This window comes from Cicer arietinum, chromosome 4, assembly GCF_000331145.2.
Source record: "Cicer arietinum cultivar CDC Frontier isolate Library 1 chromosome 4, Cicar.CDCFrontier_v2.0, whole genome shotgun sequence".
Taxonomy (NCBI): domain Eukaryota; kingdom Viridiplantae; phylum Streptophyta; class Magnoliopsida; order Fabales; family Fabaceae; genus Cicer; species Cicer arietinum.
Window position 1 is genome coordinate 53903615 of NC_021163.2, and position 16630 is coordinate 53920244.

At 29.6% G+C, this 16630-nt stretch overlaps 1 protein-coding gene across 2 annotated transcripts; it reads left to right on the top strand.

The window, feature by feature from the left end:
- The first annotated feature begins 7893 nt into the window (after positions 1-7893).
- LOC101512838 (pentatricopeptide repeat-containing protein At5g39710) lies at positions 7894-11800 on the top strand. Of its 2 annotated transcripts, none has more exons than XM_027333961.2 (3): positions 7894-10462; positions 11257-11328; positions 11432-11800. In XM_027333961.2, exon 1 carries the CDS (start codon positions 8061-8063, stop codon positions 10308-10310), a length of 2250 nt encoding a protein of 749 aa, XP_027189762.1. In that variant the 5' UTR covers positions 7894-8060; the 3' UTR covers positions 10311-10462; positions 11257-11328; positions 11432-11800. The 2 variants fall into 2 exon arrangements, with proteins under 2 accessions (XP_027189762.1, XP_012570545.1); XM_012715091.3 differs by having other exon boundaries at positions 11586-11800.
- The last annotated feature ends 4830 nt before the right edge of the window (positions 11801-16630 follow it).

The window sequence follows — 16630 nt, forward strand, 5'->3', positions numbered from 1 at the left end:
GAAGCAAGACTCAAAGTAAGATTAGGAATATAATAAACATTAGAAAGAGACAAGTTAGGTGTGGAGACAGAACCAATGCCTGCTAGTGACATAAGAGTGCCATCAGCAATGATAACCGACACAGACGAAGCATGTTTCACAGACACAAAAGATTTATCATCGTATGTCATATGATGAGATGCTCCAGAATCAAGAATCCATATGGAAGGAGATATACCTGACATACCAGAGGAGTTCAAACCTTTAGAAGAGGTGGCAGACATGGCATGTGATTGAGTGGCAAGAAGTCTTTGAAGTTGTTCTGCAATATCAGATATTTGGGAAGCACTCTCAGATGAGTATACAGAACCAGAACTAGAGCCAATGGTAGGATGAGCAGAAGCAACAACATTGGACGATGGCCCCCTAAAATTCTTCTTATGTGCTCTCCCCAATTTCGGACAACGTGCTTTCCAATGACATTTTTCTTTGCAGAATGCACATTCATCATTACCAAGCCCAACTCTTCCTTGAGATGTTTTTTTTTTTTTTAACAGGAGCAACAAAAACACATGGAGGAGTTGAGAGAATTTCCTTATCTAACACACCAGAATAAGTCTTAAGTCTGATTTCTTCTGCCAACAATTCACTAACTACTGATTCAACATTAGGAAGGGGGGAACGATGCAAAATACCCCCACGAAGGCCCTCAAAATCATCACGAAGAGCCATTAGAAACCAAACCAGACGTTGCTCCTCTCTTTGATCAATGTATGCTTTGACAACTTTCAACTCAGGTGATTCCATAAGAGCCAATTGATCCCACAGATCAGTTATTGCCGAATAGAGTTCCTGAATGGTCATACTGCTCTGCTTAAGGGATCTAATATCACTTTCCAACTGATAACGTTTTGCAAAGTTAGACTGAACATACAAACGTTTCAAGTGATCCCAAATCTCTTTTGCAGTATCATATTTTGCTAGTTGCACTCCTATAGACAACTCAACAGAATTATTAATCCAAGTAATAATTTTTGAATTACTAAGATTCCATTTTTGAATTAGGTTAAGATTAGGCTATTTATCGAAAATGATTAGTTCAAGGTAATGATGAGTTAAATCTCGTAATAATCAAAGAAAATACAAGATTAACATTGGTGTAATCAAATCGGAAAATTTTTAACTGATTTTCATCCATTCATGAATGAAAAAAGGGTTTGCAACAATAATTTATTTGTTTTATGAGACAATGATGACAGTATTTACACAATAATCACTCTTTGCGTCACATTATTTTTTAGTTCGTTACAACGTCTAATGCAACATATGGGAGCATTTGTTGACACCAAAAAATATTATAAGTTGTTAGCCGAAAACGACCAACACGTGAAGATTTATAAACTCGTCAAAATAACTATTCAATTGTGAAGACTCGTGTTCTTTATTTTTAGCCACTCACTGTCTGAAGTAATTATTTTCATGAAAGCTTAAAGTAAGTGGAAAAGAGCATGTGGATAAAGGTAAATATCACACTACAAAATGGATTAAACTATAAGCTAGACATAGGGTGCCACACACAACTAGAAATGGGAAAAATACGAACTACATGCAAGAACAGCCGATTAAGCCGAGTCATGATTATATTATGTAGCCCGTGATACATTGGAATGTAGAACTAGATAGGTCTATAAGTACCTATTATATGTTTCATTGTAAACACACGTAACTTATCATTTTCGATTGTTTGCTTTATGTTTACTTTAATTTAATAGCTCACAAAAAATTAAACTTCATGCTTAACAATCTTTGAAGGATAAAGGAGCTCACAACTAAAAGATATAGTTTCATTTATGGCATAATTGATTGAAACAATAGAAAAGTAAAATAGTTGAGAGATATTAGTCGACCACTCGACTACCTTTTAATTTTAGCAACAAAAATAAAGTACGTTATTTATATAGATTAGGATTACATCATTAATCATTTTAATTTATAATTATGATATAAATTTATAATATATTATCATATTTTACTTTTCTGCTTTAAATAATTATATTTCATTCATTGTTATATTCAAATTTTGAATTTTGAATTTCTCTTGAATATATTAGCCACTAGTATTAAAAATCCGTGCATTAAGCAATGTACGGGGAGATAATCATCCAAAAAATATATCTTCGCTAAAATTTACAATTTATTATATTCATGTATTAAAACATTTTAATAATAAATCACAATAAGTATACAATACCATTTTATAAAGCTAATATTCATTAATAATGTACTTCTGTTGCATCATGATAACACATGAACATCGATAACCTTAAATAACATGCAATACAATAATGTTATGTTGAGTAACCCATTAGAGTAGAAATAAACAAAAGAAAAAGGACATATTTTAAAACACCAAGAGAAAAAAGAGAAGTAAAGTTATGAAGGAGCTCTTCAAAAGGAATTTAGTGCAAGGAAGAAGATGTGCAAAATGTGTTTCAAAGATGTGTGCTTTATGCTTGTTAATTTTAAAATATTATTTGTTGCAAGACTTCTTCATAATCGGTCCAGTTTGATTTAGTCAAAAAAAATAAATTATAGAAAAGTGTGATGTGGACTCAACATCAAATATGGTTTAAATTGTGTTTATCATATAAGACAAAAATAACAATAAATATAAATAGTAAAAAAAAGGAGAATGATGAATATATTGTTTTTATATTAATTCATAATAATTTGTTACAACGTACATCTAGTTCTTCTCTTGCTGATAGATTTTATATTTGTATTCGAAGGATTTAATTCACCAATCAAAACAATTATTTTTTATTTTATCTCTAGACTACACAAGTATTCTTTATCTTGTATCTCTAGGCTATTCCACTAGACATGTTATAGTATTCTAAACATATAAATGCCTTGTTGAGAAATCAAGTATTTACCGGCTCTTCAAACTTTCATTCAAGATAAAACATGTTGCAACAATTGTGTTGAATTACAAAGGCATGTGTGTCTGAATTAACAAAAAGTTAATCTTAAGATTCTAACTCTCTTTTAAGAGAATATTTCAATTAACTCTCTTTTAAAAGAATATTTCAATTTAAAATCCTATATCAATCCAAGTATAAGATCTCACATAAAATTGATTATATTAAAGTCTATAAATAAGAACTGATAGAATGATGAATAAGGTGATCAACCTTGTGTTTTAAGGCAAGAACACCACCAAATCCCCAATAGTAGTGAATATAAACTCTGAATTTGAAAAGGGAAAATGGTGAGTACAGATCTTCATTTACAAAAGATAGACAAGTTAAAGCTACAAGAAGTTGTTCTTTTTTCTCCATTTGGATTATATAATTGGAATTTGTAAAAATAGAAAATATCAATATGATAAATTTGCATAAATACGTAAAACAAACTAAACTAAAATGAAACCAAAAAAACATATTACATAAAACGATAAATTTAAGTTGATTTTGCATTTAATTTTGTGGGAAAGATTTGCGATATGAAACCTTTAAAAGAAGAAATAAGCACATGCAAGAACAATCAAAACAAAGATCCAAACATGTTCTTATTATCCTTCAAGATCCCTTAATTCAAGTGCTCCTGTGAGTGGCATTTGCGGTGAATATTGAATTGGTATTGATGAAAAAAAAAAAGAATCATTCTATTCATAGATAAAATTACAAGTTGTACAGTTTGGATGACATGTTAAAATAATCTGAAACACTTAATATAATATAATATAATATAATATAATATAATATAATATAATATAATATAATATAATATAATATAATATAATATAATATAATATAATATTAATTCATTGATTTTTAGAATAATTTTATGATGAGTTACTTCACTTAATAATTTAATATAAACGATTAATATCTTTAATTCAATATTTGACTATTGACATAATATATTAATGATCAAGTACATACAAATTTACATAAATTTAAAATTCGTAGCTATGTAATTTATTGATAGATAATTACTTATAATTTTTAAAAATATATTATATGTTTATTTAAAATTATTCACTAAAGAATTAAATAGTTTTAAAATTTTATAAAATTTATGGAACTGATCTACTTAATAAAAACTTTAAATTTGTTGATTAGATTAATAAAATTGATCATTTATATTAAATTATTAAACATAGTATTTTTTTCAGAGTTACTTAAGAAGTCAATAAATCACTTAATATAATATAATAAATATATAGAAATTGACCTATAATTTGAATAAAAATTTATTAAATAAGTTTTGGACAGAAATAAAGTATTCCTTTGTATTGCAGGTACTATTTTCTCTATCTAAATTTATACAGGCGAAAAAAATCTCCCTAATTCAATTTTTCAAACATAACATTTATTATTTGTTATTTATTATATTATATTATATTATATAAAGTAAAATTTTATCTAAATACGTAACAAATTAATTTATATTATACAAAGTAAAGTACATTATATATATATTGAACCTATGTGTCAATGTAAGACTCATTTTATTTCCCTTTTAATATAATTTTTAATTTGTTTTACTATTATTTTATGACTATTGGTATTACATAATCAATTTAATTGTTAGTCATGATATAAATTTGAAATATATTATAATCTTTTACTTTTGTTATTTTAATTATTATATGTCATTCACTATTAATATTTCATTCCAAATTTATTATTATTAATATTTATATAATAATATTAATAATAATAATTAATATTATTATAAAGTATAATATTGTATAAAGTAAGGTTATACTATAGTATTATTATTATACAATATATTATTTTACAATTATATAATGAATATATATTATACTATAATATAATTTCAAGTGTCCAATTTTTTTAATTTTTTTTATTATTTCAAATAATAATATTAACAATAATAATAGTCACCACAGCAACAACATTAATATCTGTAAGTAATTTAAAAATTATTACATATGCAATATTTAAAAATATATTACTTTTTTTATATATATCTATTACTATTTATTTTTTTAAAAGAAAGTAAGATAATTTTTATTAATTAAAATAACATAATGATAATTTTATAACTGTTCTGAATGAAATTTTAACTCCCTCATTCAAAGTTACAAACAATATAAATCAAGGTTACAATATAAAGTAAGATTTTCCTCAAGAAGGAAAATTCCATGTGTCTACCCCACCAATTATTCAAACTCTTCCCTAATTCATATATATATTTATTTTAATAATAATAGTAACATTTTTTGACAACGTAATAATAAAAACATTGTACTAAAAATTAATAAAAACTATAATTTTTTAATGGAATATAAACAATAATATTTTTTTAAGATAAAAATTTATAAAGAAAAATTGAGAGACATAAATCTGACATAGAGAAAAATATAATAAAGAAAATAGAAAATATTTCTCAAATTAAGCAGAATTGTTGACCTTTAAACGAGTATTATATGATTTTTTTTTGTGCATATTCTCTTTTCTTGCATTAGAAATCACAATCTCTATAAAAGACTTTTCATGGTAGTTGAAGGATTCTACAAAAATTTAATAGTTGTTGTCTTCTCTTCGTCATCATTATATCTCTAATAACATGTTTCACTAACATCTCTATATTTGAAAAAATTCCACAATATTTTGAAATGATGAGCAATCATAATATTTAAATTATCATATATGACAACAATATTTGAATATGTCATATTTGATACCACATGGTGTAAATTGACTTCCAAATCAAAAGAAGATTTATGTGTTAAGTTTTACATCAATGCTAAAGAGCAAGATCATGCTATAAAAACCCTAAGTCTTCCATTGTTGAGCCTTGGCAATATTCATTCACTCCAACCACGCTAAATACTCACCCGTTATATGTGGATATGTCTTGAAATCATATGATTTGTCCTATGAAGTGAACCAATTGTATACGATTGGTAAAGCATATAAATCATCAAGGGTTTAGGATTTCAAAAAGATCACTCTTTAGAATAATCATAAAGAAGTTGAAGGGTGAGATGATCTTGGATAAGATACAAAATTTCAATGAGTTTAATAGAAAAAAAGAAGATGAATTTAGAGTTGTCTTCTTTTTCGTAGTTGATTAGAGAAAAGTTTTGTGAATCAAAATAAGACATGGTGATGATTATGATTTTTCAATGAAAATAATTTCTAAGAGAGTTAGAAGACGTGAATATTGTAGAAAGCAAGTATGATTAACATGTAGAAGAAATCAAAGTGAGAAATTCGATAGATAATCAACCAATTTTCATCCATTCGTAAACGAAGAAAGGATTTGCAACAACAATTATTCTTATTTTTTATATTGTGCAATAATGACAATAATTACTAATTACATTGCATCACATTTTAGCATATTACAAAAGACTAATGTGATGTAGGGGGCATTTGTTGACACCCAAAAATATTATAATTTTTTAGTCAAAAACGACCAACACTCACATAAGGATTTAGTCGAAGATAGTCAATTGTGAATGGCCAAACTAAAACACAATCAAATATGGATCAATTGAATCTTTCTCAAGATCGAGAAGCCCTAAGAAGGTCATGAGATTGTTAGTAGTCGTCAAAAGTATGTGAAAATTAATAATTATGTTGTGGAGATTCATATTCCTTGGTTTTAGCCACCACTAATCAAAACAACTATTTTCGCGAAGGCTGAAAGTAAGTGGAAAGTGTGTGAATAAATGAAGTTATCATGCTACAATTTTAAGCTGTTTAATTTGAATCAGATTTTGGATTTTTAAATTACAATTATAAAAAAATATCAATATAATAAAAACATGATAAAATAGTACATTGATGCATAATATAACATATAATATATTCAAATGTAACGTTACGAAATAACAATGATCAATTATGTTTGAAATATATAAAATAAAATAAAAAATATTAAACTAAACTAATAAATATTAATAGAAAAAAATTGAAAACCAACAAATAATATATAAATATAATATATCATACTAATAGAAAAAATAAATAAAAACAAAAATTTATATATAAATTTTAATTTGATTCTATTTTGGAAAAAATCTATGCAATATTGTGTTTGACAATATCAAACATGTACGTGCATCAATGAAGGATCGTTGAGAGAGTTGTGAACTCACGCTCTAGCATAAATCTACACATCTATAATTTTAGGAACTAGGTAGATGAGTGGTTTCACTGTAATTTTAGGAACGAAGAGTATTTAGTTGGAAATAGATAGAGAAAATGAGATAATACTTTTAATAAGTATGTTTGGTTTAGTTTGTAAGAGTAAAGAGAAACAAAATATTTTTTAGGGTTTGTGGTTGATTTAAGAAAAAAAAATACAGATTTTAAATAGTTTTTGTTAGTTATATTGAACGTCTATTTTTTCATCTTTTATCAATCTTAAAAAATAAAAATAAAAACAGAAAATAAACTACTTTTAGGATATGTTTGATTCAAGATTAAAAGAAATGAGATGAAAAATGAAGACATGTTAATGATTTTATATTTTAAGTTGTATTGCCCCCTTTCCAAATCCCACATAATAGAAGAATTTTGCACTCATTCCCTCTTAAATTTTGAACAAACACACATTTTTTTTAAAATATTTCATCTCCTCCTTCGAAATACTCATTCCAAATATACCATAAAGTTTATTTTTTATCCTTTCATTTCAGGAAATTTAAATAAAAAAACGAAAAGGTATCTAAAACAATTTAAAAATCTTAGTCTCTTCTCAAATCAAATAAAAAATTATTTAATATATTTCTCCACTACTTCTATCTTTTAAATCAAATATATATCTATTCATTATCTTTATCCTCTTTTATTAAATCTATTAATTCTCTTCCATTGAACCAACCAAATAAATGTTTAATTTTACCATAATCTTGCATAAACTAAATTACAGTAATTTGTTTCCAATCCGAGGCCCAAACCAAACATGACCTAAAATAATTACTCAAGGCCAATTTGGTGATTTCCACGGTACCATAACATGCATTACATATTACGAACTTCGTCGATGCGACGGTGAACGGTGCGGTGACTAACCAGCGACCACAATCTCCAGCAATGAAACCCTGCAAAGACGCCATCACCATGGCCGAAAAAGCAATCACATACCTAAAACGCCACCCACAAAACCTACCATCACTAATCCCTCACTTCACACCCCAAGCAGCAACCTACCTTCTCCTCACTTCCCAATTCAACAAACCCTTAACTCTCAAATTCCTCAACTGGGCCAAACCACACCCTTTCTTCACTCCCCATTGTAAATCCATCGCTCTCCACATCCTCACTCGCTTTCATCTCTTCAATTCCGCACAAACCCTAGCACAAAACCTCATCACCACAACAACATTAAACGACACAACCTCCACCGTCGTTTTCAATCTCCTCCAAAACACATACCACTCCTGCAATTCATCCTCCGCCGTTTTCGATTTACTAATTAAATCATACTCCCATCTTAACCTAATCCAAAACGCTATCCACACCCTCCACCTCGCTAACCGCCACGGCTTTTCCCCTACCGTCCTATCTTACAACTCAATCCTCGATTCGATTCTCCGAACCGGAGAAACCGGGTCCCACCATTTATCTATTCAACACGCGAACCGTGTCTTCAATGATATGATTCGAAAAAATGTTTCGCCGAATGTATACACTTATAATGTAATGATCCGCGGAATGGTTTCCGCGGGGAATTTAGACTCTGGTCTTCGTCTCATTCGTGAGATGGAGACTAGAGGTTGTTTGCCTAATGTGGTGACTTATAATACAATGATAACTGCTTATTGTAAAGAGAATAAGATAGAGGACGCGTTTGGTTTGTTGAAAATAATGGTGGAAAATCGCGTTGAGCCTAATTTGATTTCTTACAATGCGGTTATTAATGGTTTGTGTAGTCAAGGGAGAATGAAAGAGACAATGGAAGTGATTCGTGAGATGAATTTGAAAGGGTTGAGTCCTGATTGTGTTACTTATAATACACTTGTGAATGGGTTTTGTAAAGAAGGGAATTTTCATCAGGGATTTGTTCTTCTTCATGAGATGGCTGGTAAGGGTTTGTCGCCGAATGTTGTTACTTATACTACTTTGATTAATGGTATGTGTAAGGTAAAGAATTTGAGTCGCGCTTTGGAGATTTTGGATCATATGCGTGTTAGAGGACTTAGTCCTAATGAGAGAACTTATACAACATTAGTGGATGGTTTTTGTAGGCTAGGGTTAATGAATGAGGCTTATAAGGTTTTGAGTGAAATGATTGATAGTGGATTTTCGCCTTCGGTTGTTACTTACAATGCAATTATTCATGGATTTTGTTGTTTGGGGAGGGTTGATGAAGCTGTTGGAGTTTTGAAGGGTATGGTCGAGAAGGGTTTGTTTCCTGATGTTGTTAGTTATAGTACTGTTATATCTTTCTTTTGCCGAAATGGGGAGATGGGAAAAGCGTTTCAAATGAAGGTGGAGATGGTCGAGAAGGGCATTTTGCCTGACTATGTGACGTATTCGTCACTCATACAAGGGTTATGTCGTCAAAGGAAACTCTCGGAAGCTTTTGATCTCTTCCGAGAGATGGTGCTTGTAGGCTTATTGCCTGATGAGGTTACTTACACTAGTTTGATGAATGGTTATTGTGTTGAAGGTGAATTGAGTAAGGCTCTTGATTTGCACGATGAAATGATGAAGAAGGGTTTTTTGCCTGATGTTGTTACTTATAGTGTACTTATTAATGGCCTTAATAAGAAAGCTAGGACTAGAGAAGCTAAGAAGCTTCTTCTAAAGTTGTTTTATGATGAGTCTGTACCGAATGACGTGACGTACAATACTCTGATAGAAAACTGCAGCGATAATGAATTTAAGAGTGTGGTTGGTCTTGTGAAAGGATTCTGCATGAAGGGTTTAATGGATGAAGCAGATCAAGTTTTTAACACAATGCATCAGAGGAATTTTAAACCTGATGGAGCAGTTTATAATTTAATCATACACGGACATTGTAGACGTGGTAATGTTCGTAAGGCATATGATATGTATACAGAGATGGTGCGATGCGGTTTTGTTTCTCATATGGTGACTGTAATTGCTCTCGTTAAAGCTCTATCGAAAGAAGGGATGAATGATGAGCTGAGTTGGGTAATGCAAAATATATTCAGCAGCTGTAGGCTCAATGACGCAGAACTACCGAAAGCACTTGTTGAAATTAACTTTAAAGAAGGTAACATGGATGCTGTTTTGAATGTGCTTACAGAAATGGCAAGCGATGGCCTGTTACCTGATGGGGGAGATTATTCATGTGCTTCTGCAATTGCACTGTAATTTTTGTTGTTGTATATTGTACTGTGTAACCATAAAATTTGATCCCGACACTTCATGCAAACATCCAGTACCATTGGGCTTGGAGACTTGCAGTGGCGAAATGAAATTCTTTGTCGATATCAAAGTAATTTATCAATAACTGCCTTGACCAGGTTAATACAACTCTCTTATCTATCTCCTCTCCTTTGTGAGTCACTAACACAAAATGTACTTGTGAGGCATTCCTTGTCATTGGGTAAATTTTTTGAAAATTTAGCTTTATATTCTTTTTTTACTTTTATTACAATAGCCATAGAGATGCAATAAAAAAGTCATTTCCTTCCTAATCAAACCAAACATGTCAGATGGATCGATTATTTCGTTTCGGTGTTGTTAAATAGCGGCTATAGCATAGTGGAATTTGAAGAAAACACTATTATTCCACCATATACTATTTAGTACAAAATGTTGTCAAACAACGGCTATAGCGGCACCATAGCACTGTTTTGTAGCGGATTTCGAACTAAATGCTATTTTCCGCAATCTGCGGTTGACAATACCATTCCATTTTACTCCCATTCCTTCAAATGATGTTCCAAGAAACCAAATGTGACCTTGTTGTTTTTGGATTGGTTTAAATCATTGAGTATGAAATAGCTTTACTTTCAATCATAGATAGACATTGTTTTCTTTGTGTTTGTCATAGTTTATGCTTGTCATAGTGTGTCTTTGAAATCAATGTTCTTCTGTTGTTGCTAATTTACTTTTGCTGCAAATTATGTTTTATGAATTTTTATAAGTTTTGAAATGCTGAAGTTGGGAAAGTTTTCTCTGGACCTGATCCACCATTTATGGCACATGAATTATATAATTTGTTTACATCGTGCTTTCAAAGCTACAAGAATCAGATGCTTGTAATTGTGTCTTATCATTTTTGTTGTGGTTCATCATAACCTACTGGATGTAGGGTAAGACATTGACAGGGGAAACGGTAGTATTGTTGTCAGCAAGTCATAATAAAGTTCATCTGAAAACTAAGGTTAATCTCACCCTCCTTATATTTACTAATGTTCCTTTATTATCTTACAACATGCATTAATATGTATGCACACACAATGGGGCGTTTTGCTTGCAATTTTCAGAGTAAGTCTGGATGCTGGATCATTGGCGACTGAAAAGGGACAATAGGTTTATTTGTGATGCTTATATTATATATACCTGGTATCCTTTGGAGTTAGTATTCTCAATTCTGATTCTGCTGCGACAAGTTTAACTAATTTTTTCCTATCATGACAGTTTTTTGGATGCATAAGGCTTGGTTGTTGTATAAGGATCAAATGCTTTCAGCTTTTTATTATGTTATTCAATATAATATAAATATATAATTATATGTGGATAAATATAGAATCATTTGAGCCAATTCAAACTGTAATTAACCATATCAGGTCTGATTTGTTAAGGTGGCTATCCAAAACCAAAGGACATGCTATTTTAAGATTTTGTTAACTTTATATTGGAGCAACATATTCTGCTTTTTTAAGACAATTCTATTTAAAAAAAATGTTTACCAATATATTTAATTTTAAAAAATATATATTAAACTACTTCATCTTTGGAGAGAGCAGAAATTGCTCTATACAATGAGTTCTTAAAGGACATCTCCTTTTGCAACGACGACTTAATTTTTTTTTTTTTTTAATTTTATATTATAGTTGTTTTTTGAAAAAATAATTTCATACTTTTTTTGTGTGTGTATTTTTTTACTTTTTTATGAACCATCAAACGAAGAAAAAATATATATTTCATTAAAATTTATGAAAAACAATAATTTTTTTTTACAAAGTTTGTGATAAAATTAATGTTGAATGTGACCTCCAGTAACATATTGCTGAGATTTTCTCACACATACGATATTTTGACGATATTTTGGTACATCACGGATTTGTTCTTCTTCATCTTTTTTAAAATGTTGAAGGGAAAGTGGTACGGAAGAACTACTTTCACCTTGATTCCAGTTGAATATTTGATTCAATAGAGTATAATCATTCTCAAAGTTTAGAATATGAAAGCTTTGTTGATACATGTTATTAAATAATTGAGTAGCTGACTCATGTGTATTATAACAATTATTGAACGTGCTATACAATAATTCATCTTCGCTTGATGCATAAGATAGTCAATGGTTGTGTTGTTGTTGTTGGTTGTCAAAATTAAATTGTACTATTGACGTGAACCCGTATGATTGATGTGGTGTGTGGGAATAACCATGAGGAGGCGGTTGGTGTATGAGAATAAGTATGTTGGATAGATTGTGGTGGAGGTTGGGGTGAATTGACATGAAAGTCGACCAATTGGTTTTTTTTACAGAAATAAATGGTTTGGAATTTTCGCAAAATCAAACCATATACTTATAACTTGGTTTAAATTAAACATTTAGAGGTTGACCATGAATAAGATGTTTTTCTCCTTCATTCCTCTCTTTGTTCTCTTTTTCGTAGAATAATGTCCAACTATAGTCAACTTATTTATGCAAATCTACCTTATGATATTTTTTTTCATGTTTCTTGGTGACTAAGGTATTTCTTGTAGTAGTACAAATTGTAGTTTCACTGTACCTGTTTGATGCACACTCATTCTTTTCAAAACTATGAATCATACCAACCTGAACTATATCAACCCAAACCATACTTTGACCAAGTTGAAATATCTGAACCTGAACTGTCTCAACCTGAACCGTATATTCCACTAGATGATGTGAGTGATTTTGACCAATAAGAGATAAGTGAGGAGAGTGAAGAAGAAACATACTTCAACGAGGATGAGGAGGAGGAGGACGATGACCTAGAGCCATAACCACATCTCATTGCAACGACATACAATCCACCATTTCATATGCGTAACCTAAACTTGGAGTATGTTGACCAATCCGCCAAATTTGATATGCCTTCAAATGAATCACATCCATTAGATTCATCTCTTGAGATTGAAATGAAGTTTAGTAACAAAAAAGATTGTCAACTTGCAATTAAGCATTGCCACATAAAACACTCACTCAATTATCATGTAATACAATTTGTTCAATACAAGTATGTAATTAAATGTGTGAATTTACAATGCTTGTTCAAATGCAAAACTTCACTAAGCTAAAAAAGTAAACAATGGGTGGTTGATCGTTTGTAGAGGCTCCACAACTACACAAATTCATATATGTCACATGATCATCCCAAGCTTGATTCTGGCATCATGTGTGAAAGCATAAAGTCAATTTTGAAATTTGACTCATCAATTGAAGTTAAGGTTATCATTGCACACATTCAAGAACAATAAAACTACACAATCACCTATAGAAAAACATGGATGAAAACTAACAAGGTTATCGAAACAATTTATGGGAACTGAAAGAAGTCTTATAATGACCTTCCAAGGTGGGTTGTTGACCATGCAAAAATATCTTCCAATAACTATTGTGGAAAAGGAAGTCTCACCTGCATATTATGATAATTCTATGTTAAGGGGTTCAAAATTTTCAAACGACTATTATGGGCTTTCCCTCCATGCATCTCTAGGTTCAAATTATGTAAACCACTTGTCTCAGTTGATGGAACTTGATTGTATGACAAATACTTGTGGAAGGTGAGACAAGGGTGCTTAGAGCTTCTACTTTGAAAAAATTGAGAAGATATGTCACACCTCAAATCAACGTTTGGTTGATTTCAGATAAGCACGAATCTATTAAAAATGCTTATAATAATCTAAATAATGGTTGTCATGATTCTCCATCAACATATTTGTACTGCACCCATCACATTGCACAAAGTTTTATGAGAGAGTTCATAGACAAAGAACTTAAAAAAAAATTATTTGTATGGATAATAATCTAATTCTTCTTAGTATATTTTCCACTTATCACTTTATAATACTTGACAATTTTTACGTCATTCATAACAAGATATGTGTTAAGTGAGCTATCATTCAAATATTACCGCAATTTTTTTAGGTGTTAAGTGAGCTATCATTCATAACAAGATATGTGTTAAGTGAGCTATCATTCATAACAGGATGACTAATCCAGAGGCTTTAAGATTGGTCGATAGTATCCTCCAAAACAATAGACTATGGTGTATTCTCAAAGTCAACAACGGAGACACATGACAACAAATATTGTCGAGTCAATAATTGCAATGCTCAAGGATACATACAATCTCCCAATCACGACTTTGGTACAATCAACTTACTATAGATTTGGAGTTTTAAATGCAGAAAAGGGACAACAACATCATTAGTTTCTGGTCAAGTATACACATATGATTGCAAGGACAAGATTAAACATGAAGTTGATAAGTCTAACACTCACCAAGTCATACGATTTGATTGAAATTGTTATTACTTCATGGTGCATGAAACAAAAAACTCAAGATAGGTGCTATCAATTGATCATTTCAAAGTCAACCTTCAAAGAAAATGGTGGACTGTGAAAAATTTCAGGCTATACACGTGTCATGTTCCCATGTCATAACCGCAAGTTCTTACGTTCATCAAAACTACTTAGTGCATGTGTTTAACGTGGACAAAGTTGTTAATATATCCAAAATCTACAAAATAAGAGTTTCCACCTATACTCAATAAAAGATATTGACCCTCATATAAAGGTGAAATATTGTACCATAATTCTGAAATACAAAAAATTAAAAAAGGTTGTTCAAATAGTATATTTATTATAACTGAAATGGACATTTGAAAAAAAATGTCAAAAAAATACATACTATGTTGGTTAACTTATTACACTAGAAAATATAGTCCAAATGTTACGAACAACTCTAGTTAAACTATGTAATTTTTTTTTATAAAATTTAATGAATTATATATATTTTTTCGTTTAATGGTTCATTAAAAAAGCAAAAAAATAAAAAATAAATAGGTAATATGAAAAAAAATTCAAAAAAATGAATTCTATAGTTTCTTTATAAAAAAAAAAAAAACAACGGTATTAAGTCGTCATTGTATGAGATGTCCTTTAGAAAGTCTCCATTGCAAACGACAATTTTCTCCTTTCTTCAAAAATTGAATAATTTAGTATATATATTTCAACATGAAATATACTTTTAATATTTTTACTTTAAAAACAGTTATTTAAAGAAAACTACATATTCTTACCCTAAATTTCTATTCTAAAACATTAAAAAATTAAATGAATCCGATGACATATTAGCAACGGGGTTATGTAGGGTTTTCATGGCAGTAAAATCATGGGAAATTACTATACTTTGGCAAATGGTTAAAATTCTCCCGGATTATACCAATTTTGTGTGGAGAATTCAGCCTTGCATACAAATTACAATTGGTATTTATATTTGGACTAAATCCTAATGAAGTGTCTAAATATCTTTGATTATGAAAACCATCACAATCATATATCATATTGCACAACGACTCTTGATAGAAGAATTACAAACACAAAGTTTATAATAAAAGTTTTATTCAAATGTAAATAGTGATACATGTAATGTCTCCTTGAACAAAAACAAGAATTACGATATGATTGTCACGTTTTTGTTTTTCTATCTCACACCTTCCTTAGTTTCAACAAGGTTTCTCTCTTTGCCCACCTTCTTTGTGATAGACAAATTTCACCTTCTTCCCAGTCATGGCCACAACACAATCGCATCGAAAATATCAAGAAATTGAAATTATTTTTGTTAGAGTGATGCTAATTGTACCAATGATTTCTTTAAAAAATATAAATATGATGATTTGTCTTGTTATAAATGGTCGGTCAAAAAGTCAATTTCAAAATTTTAAATAATCATATGTAGGTGAATGTTAAAGTAATCTATTTGATACTTTTGATTCTTTTTTCGCTTTGCTCTCAACATTTTTTCTTATTTGTTATGTTATTTCCAACGTGTTGTCCACCTTTTATAGAGCTATCTCTCCTACTCCTTTTGAGATTATAATAAATCCCTATTTAAACACTAAATATCATTTTACGTTTTAAAATTAAATCATATTTAGGAATATATTTTTCCATATTAAAAAAATAACTAATATATGTATGGCATTAATCTTCACATCTTAATCTATTGTCATTATAATATAATATATATCATTATATATTAATCTTGTAAATACAATTCAGTTGATAGTTATAAAAATATTAGTCTTGTAAATACAATTCAATTGATAGTTATAAAAATATTGATATACATTTTTCTATAATAATAATTTTGTGTGTGTATAAATAAAGTATTTCTTTACGTAATTATAGAGACTATTTCTCGGATTCAGAGAAGTTTGTATCAGCGAAAATCTATCCCTAAAATACTTAAAATAGGGAATAAACC